Source organism: Triticum urartu, chromosome 6A (genome assembly GCF_056163025.1).
Source record: "Triticum urartu cultivar PI428250 chromosome 6A, HENAU_Tu73, whole genome shotgun sequence".
Classification (NCBI taxonomy): Eukaryota; Viridiplantae; Streptophyta; class Magnoliopsida; order Poales; family Poaceae; genus Triticum; species Triticum urartu.
The window spans coordinates 539711332-539717845 of NC_141878.1; the positions used below are offsets into that span (position 1 = coordinate 539711332).

At 44.8% G+C, this 6514-nt stretch overlaps 1 protein-coding gene across 1 annotated transcript; it reads right to left on the reverse strand.

The window, feature by feature from the left end:
• Positions 1–4481: 4481 nt before the first annotated feature.
• On the reverse strand, positions 4482–6172 carry LOC125514798 (1-aminocyclopropane-1-carboxylate oxidase 3). The gene is made up of 3 exons (XM_048680149.2): positions 5942–6172; positions 5607–5836; positions 4482–5275 (listed from the first exon to the last, which is right to left on the reverse strand). The coding sequence occupies exons 1-3, from the start codon at positions 6071–6073 to the stop codon at positions 4648–4650; spliced, it is 990 nt and encodes a 329-aa protein (XP_048536106.2). The 5' UTR covers positions 6074–6172; the 3' UTR covers positions 4482–4647.
• Between the last annotated feature and the right edge of the window lie 342 nt (positions 6173–6514).

Here is a 6514-nt window from a genome sequence, read left to right on the forward strand (position 1 = left end):
GGCGCCCTTTTTTGTTTTTTCTCGGCCCACAGACAAATGAGCCCGTCAACTATAGAAATATGAGATACGTATGCAATGTGTAGAGCCAGGACTGCTGTTTCAACCTCAGAGACCATATTGATTACGTATTTTCTTGTATCGGAACCGTATTAAAGCAATACGCAAATTCCAGGATCAAGTTAGACGTCGCTAGCGACTACAAGGACTATAGATACAATTATCTCCAATCGATACTTGTACAGCCAGATGGTCCAAAAACATATTCGATCCCTACGAACCAACGTCCGCCTTTCAGTTGGTTGCAGGCCAAGGCCAAGTATAATAAGCACGTGAGATTTCTGAGATTGTGATCTATATATTTCTAGGTACATATGCTTTCCAGAGAAAACTTTTGCAAACTGCCGGGAATCCGAATCTAATCCGTCCCTCTGGGCTCCTGCCGGCGGTCCTTCCCAGATCGCACGCACAAACCTTAATAATCGACCAACGTAACCAGAACGAATTTCTTCGCCTGTTTCTATAACAAGATCGCTCTACAAAAGCAGAATGTGTAGGCGCGATTCCCTCCGGACTAGACTAATTGTTCCTCTCGTGAACAAGCCCGGCAGCTTCGTCCTGTATTATCTGTTTGTAAAATACTAACACCTGCATGTTATTGTAGTGGTCGAATAACTTTGCCTTCTTACAGGCGCATGCAAATAATATTTGCATATATGCTCCCTGTTAACTTCTTGGCGGGAATTCCAGATAGGGATCGAGAAAGTAATTAAGTACTGGTAGCACTTGATGACGACAATAGAATTTTGGCATCCGCGCCACTGAAGCATATGCAATATATTTTTGTAAAACAGTCGCAACAAAATATTTATGGCGGAAGATGGTTGGACGTAACCGGATCATGAGACTTAGGCTACATGCATTAACACATGACCATTTTGTCGATGGCTGTGTGCATCATTTGATGCAGAGGCGGGGTAACCCTCCTTTTCGAAAAAAGAACTGCAAGTTTTCAGCTCGCCATGACCAACTAGAGCTCATCAGGAATAAGAATCTGAACGTTTGGCAATTGTAACTTACGAAAACATTTAAAATGAAGTCCAAACGAAACCGAACGAGCAAGATATATATGTGGCCAGTCTCATCATCTTATCCCTGTACCAACCAGCCCGGATCGGCGGCCCATGCCCCATTCGCGTGCAGTAGGACCGTTTCTCACGAGGGGCTCAGGAAAATTCTCAGAGGACGCAAAGGGCCAATGGGCGTCAGTTGCATGATCCAAGTACCCGGACCCACCCATGAATGCGTGAGTGAGAGAGATGATGGCTGTGTGGGTACGGTTGATACGATGTCCTTTTGTCATGGAATACTGTAGCGTTCATGTGCACGAAATGACGGTTATGCATGTGCACTCCATGCGCTTAACAGCTAGTAAAACATGAGATTTACTCTCTTTTTTAAATAAAGACTAATTTATTGACTCATTTATTAATTAAGCATAAGAAAATCAATTAGGGTGGTGTTTGGTTCTCTAGTCCTATGACTTTTTCTAGTCCCAACTAAAAAGTCTCTAGTCACTAAAAAGTCTCTCTCTGTTTGTTTTCAGAGACTAAAAAGTCCCTAGTCCCTTCCTAGAGGTTATTAAATGACCATGTTGCCCCTAGTACATAGAAAAATAACAATCAAACAACACCATGGGGTGGCGGGCCAATGGGTGCATGGAGGGGCATTGTTGGAAAAGTCCCAAAAAGACTCTTCTTGAGAGTCTTCTTCATTTAGTCCCAAATGCCTAGTTTAGTCCCTAAAAAGTCCCTCTCGTTTGGTAAAAAAAAGTCTTTAAGAGAGACTTTTTCTAGTCCCTACACAAAAAAGTCCTTGGAAACAAACACCCCCTAGATAGAGTCGAAATATAACACCTCCCACCAAAGCACATGGATTATTCTTTATCAAGACAAGGAATTTACTCGGGCGTGCTTTCTACTGTGTCGACAAACCATAACAGCTTTATAGGATATGAAGCAAAAAAAGAGTGATCGGCATCTCCAAAGTTGTTCTCCAAATTGGACACGGAGTACTTCTTCGCGGACTGATAGGGACCAGTCCACGGACAATGATGGGGGAACCGGCCATCCAAAATTGCCGACATACATTTTAAAACAAAGTTGAATAAATTGGATAAATTTTATCAAACACGACGGTTTTCAGCAGATGTTTGACATAGTTCACATAAAAGGGACGACCATTTGACCGTTTATCTAAAAACAAAAATAAGTAGGTGCACCAGGTACACCTAATCTCATGTGCGCTAGGTGCGTGCGGCCCTCGCCCATGGGGTGTCCAGAGACTTAGCCATGGACCGGGCACAACCCCTGAACCCCATGGGCACGGGGAGGCTGCCCATGTGCACATTAGGCGATGAGATATATGTAATTTGCAGTAGTAGGTGTAGGGTGGCTGGTATATGATTTTAGCATATTTTGGCACCTTCATTCGAGCACCTCGACCCCTTTTAGTAGTGTGATGTCCTATGACTCAAATAAAGTAAAACCAAAGCTCTGAGTCGTCAAAAAAACATGTCTTTTTATCCTTTTTGAAGTGGGGGTTCAACCATCTTCTTAATAATACCTCCAAAGAACCAATAAACTAGGATAAGCTTTTAGCACCTGTCATTTGTACCACTAACCATATTATCATCTCATCAAAAAACTATTTAGAGATAAATTTACTTTCAAAGCGCGATAGCGTCCAACGCCACACACTAAATAAATACATTTCCTTAGAGGAGCTAAAAGCATATATTAATAGACATTAAGGTCGTTGTGGAAAGAAAAGCAAAAGCAAACAACACATGCTTTTGCATTGATGCCGCAGCTCATGATGGGTTTTCGCAGCCCAACTGCCAATCGGCAGGGATTGCAATATGAAATCAATCCTCGCGTCTCCCCAAGCGCCTAGCGTTCAAGACGTTATAATGCTCTCATAGGGAGCTCCTATTGCATGCTCTATACTAGAACGTGCATCCTATGAGCGTGGGCAGGCTACCCGAGTATCACTTAATCCTTCTCCTATTCGATAGCAAGAACACAATTTTTTATGTGTGGTTCGACAAGTTTCTTAATTTTGGAAACATTATGTCTAATATAAAATAACAAGGGAAAAATAGAAGTCATATGTTGCCAAACAAATATCATATAATCAAAATATGTTTGTCCCAATTTTTTAAAATTACGAATATGAAGAATTTTCACAATTTCAATTATTTCCTCAAATTTAAAAACCTCTCAGAGATTTTAAATAGTGTACAAAAACAAAAAAATGATTACAAATTTCAAAGATGTTTATAATTTTTAGAAAATGTTTTTGGGTTTCAAGAATTTCATAGTTTTAATTATGTTTGTGAATTTAGAATAATAATTCACAAATTTGAAAGGATGTTGATGAATTAGAAAAATATTTACATTTTTAATAAAAAATATTTGCGATTTATAGAGAAAAAAATAAAAAATAATAAAAAATGTTCATGGGTCTTGAGGAAAATGTTCATAATGTATTGTATGTTTGTGAGTTTGATTGAAAAATGTGTATGAACGTTATACAAAATGATGTGTGTTAGAAAAGGATTTGCTTTAGAATACCCCCTCTTAAAAATAAAAGGGATAATTCTGTCTTTTACAATTAATTATCTTCTAAACTAAATTAAATTGTGTTGACCTCATCGAGCTGTATGCGGTCATGCCATTAGGTGCTAGTGCAGTGGCACTTTGTGGGCTTGCCTTGGTTGATCAACTGAGCATGGATTGACTCCAAGGAGGGGACAAGGAACACCATCTTATCTCATGCGTGATCAGGGAGGGCATTGATGTAACGCTACCAAAATGGAGCCTCACCTTAGGGTTCCTAACCCTATCCGCCGCCTCTAAAGTTTTCCTACCTACTTTTGTTTGGTCTTCTTCCTCTTCCCCGTGCGAGGGTAAGAGGTCTGTCTCATTTTTCTTAGGTTTTTGTTCCATGTTGACATCGACAAGGTGCTTGGGCGATGGCATTTTGAATGGTCTCTCCAGTCCCTCCCAACCTTGATGATGTCCGATCCAACTCTAGAGAAAGGCCTAGAGTTTGTGTCCACAAATACGATGACTCCCTCCAGATCTTGGTACTTGGTGTGTCTTTCAAGGAGAGCTATTGACTGGTTATTGGTACGGCGACTAAGACATCTCATTTGTGTTGTTCTGTGTGATGGTCTGATCCCTCCAACACTCTGAATTGATGGTGATGGATGGAAGCATGTATTGCATGAGCAAAACCGATGCTTGTTTAACTACTTGTAGATCATCTCAACACTATGGCTATTGTGGTTTTCAATGCATGGTATGGCGAGTATGTTTGTTGGTGTTGATGTCCTTTACTGAATGAATGGTTTTAATCACCACATGGAACATGTGGTAAACAATCAAAACTTGATTCATACGTTTGAATTAAAAGGAAAGTGAACTGAAACATAGTACCCTTTAGAAAAGCAAATAAGAAAAATACCAGTGACAACATTACACGCATAATATCTTACAGTACACACCACAACACAAGTCTGAAAATACTTTTGTCTGAGTACTGGCACGTACGAGCACATGAACTTATGCGCGCGCAGTCCACTAGTCACGCAGTGGCGATGGGCGCGGCGTCCGCCTTCATGGCCTCGAAGCGCGGCTCCTTGGCCTCGAACTTGTGGCGCAAGTACAGGTTCATGTAGTCCTCGAACACGAACCTCGGGTACACGGCGCTCCCGGCGCGCTCCGCCTCCTCCTCCGACAGCTCCTCGAGGAGCGCCGGGGCAGGGAAGATGACGGCGTCCGCGCCGGGGTTGTAGAAGGAGGCGAGGGACATGCGGTTGCCGTCGGGGCGGGTGAGCACGCGGTGCATCACGCTCTTGTACCGCCCGTTGGTGATCACCTCCAGCTGGTCGCCGATGTTGACGACGATGGCGTGGCGCATGGGCGGCACGTCCACCCATGCTCCATCCTTGAGGAGCTGGAGCCCGCTCACCTGGTCGTCCTGGAACAGCAGGATGACGCCGCCGGCGTCGGTGTGCGCGCGGAGGCCGGCGACCAGGTCGGGGCGTGGGCACGGTGGGTAGCTGCTCACCTTGGTGCCGAACGTCGGGCCCCTTGAACCGGCGAATGCTCGCTTCAGGTAGCCCTGCTCCAGGCCCAGGTTCTCGCACAGCAGGTCCAGCACCTTCTCCGCCAGCTTCTCGATCTCCGCCGCGAATTCCTTCATCACTTGCCTGCAACGACGACACGAAAAAGGCAAACAAGTGTCACTTTCTAAAAAGATGATTCCATTCCAATCGTGTTGGTTCCTGCTGCCAAATTAGTACGATTCTGATTTGCGCAACCAATCTTATCTCCTGTTGATATCCCAGTGGCAGTACTATAATTGCTGCATGGTGTTTTTTGAGCTGCTGTACGTGTGAGGACTAACAATAGGCTGCCTCGTCAGAAAGAGTTGAATCAATCTGTGGAATCTGATGCTATCTGTTGTCTCTTATGTTATTACTTAGTGATCAAGTAGCCGTAGTTAATTAATTAAGTAATCACGCGTGCGTGCGTGCGTACCTGTAGTGGTGGTCGAGGTCGGGCAGGTCGGCGAGGTTGGAGGCGGGGAGGTGGCGGACGAAGAAGGTGCTCTCCCAGTCCACGTCCTTCACGTCGGCGCCCTTCTCGCCGGCCTCCAGCGTCTTCGCCGCGAACTCCTTGAACTTGTCCTCTCGGCACGCCGTGTAGTGCGCCTTGCTCACCCGCTCCACCTCGTTCATCAGCTCGTGCGAGATGCCATGGTTCAGCAGCTGCACACATATACCCTCAGTTAATCATGTCCAGAATTATCAAGCACTGCGTTAATAAATCACTCTGCTATAAGAGAATTCTATGTGTGTGGGGGGCAGTGTCACCTCGAAGAAGCCCCAGTTCTCGCAGGCGTCGCCGATGAGCCCCATGGCGGCGCCCCTCTCCTCGGTCTCAAGCTTCTCCATGTTGATCACCGGGAAGCTCAACGAGGCAGCAGCATTAGCAGGAATTGCCATCGCTCTCTCTCTCTCTCTCTCTCTCTCTCTCTCTCTCTCTCTCTCTCTCTCTCTGTATGTGTGCTTGTGCTGGTTAGCTGAAGCAGAGAGTGTGTGTGCGCTCTGAGGCCGGCGTGAGTTCCCAATTTATAGGCGCGACCGCGCGAGGGAGAAGGCCGGGACGTAGGAAATTACGACACAGCTTAATTTGTTATAAATCACTTTGGTCAATCGTCAGTATGGAACGGGGAACAAAGCTGTCTGGACGTACAAAACAAAACTGTAGGGACCAAAGCAAGCGAGATATGCCCCAGTTAGTTAGCTAAACGGATCAGCGTGAGGGCCGCAACTTCAAGTAGCTTACCGCATATACAATGATGCTATCTTAGGAGTGCCACGTAGGATAAATAATGAGGTGGAGGAGAGAGAACTAGTAAGAAAAGGCTTGCCTTCTTTTATTTA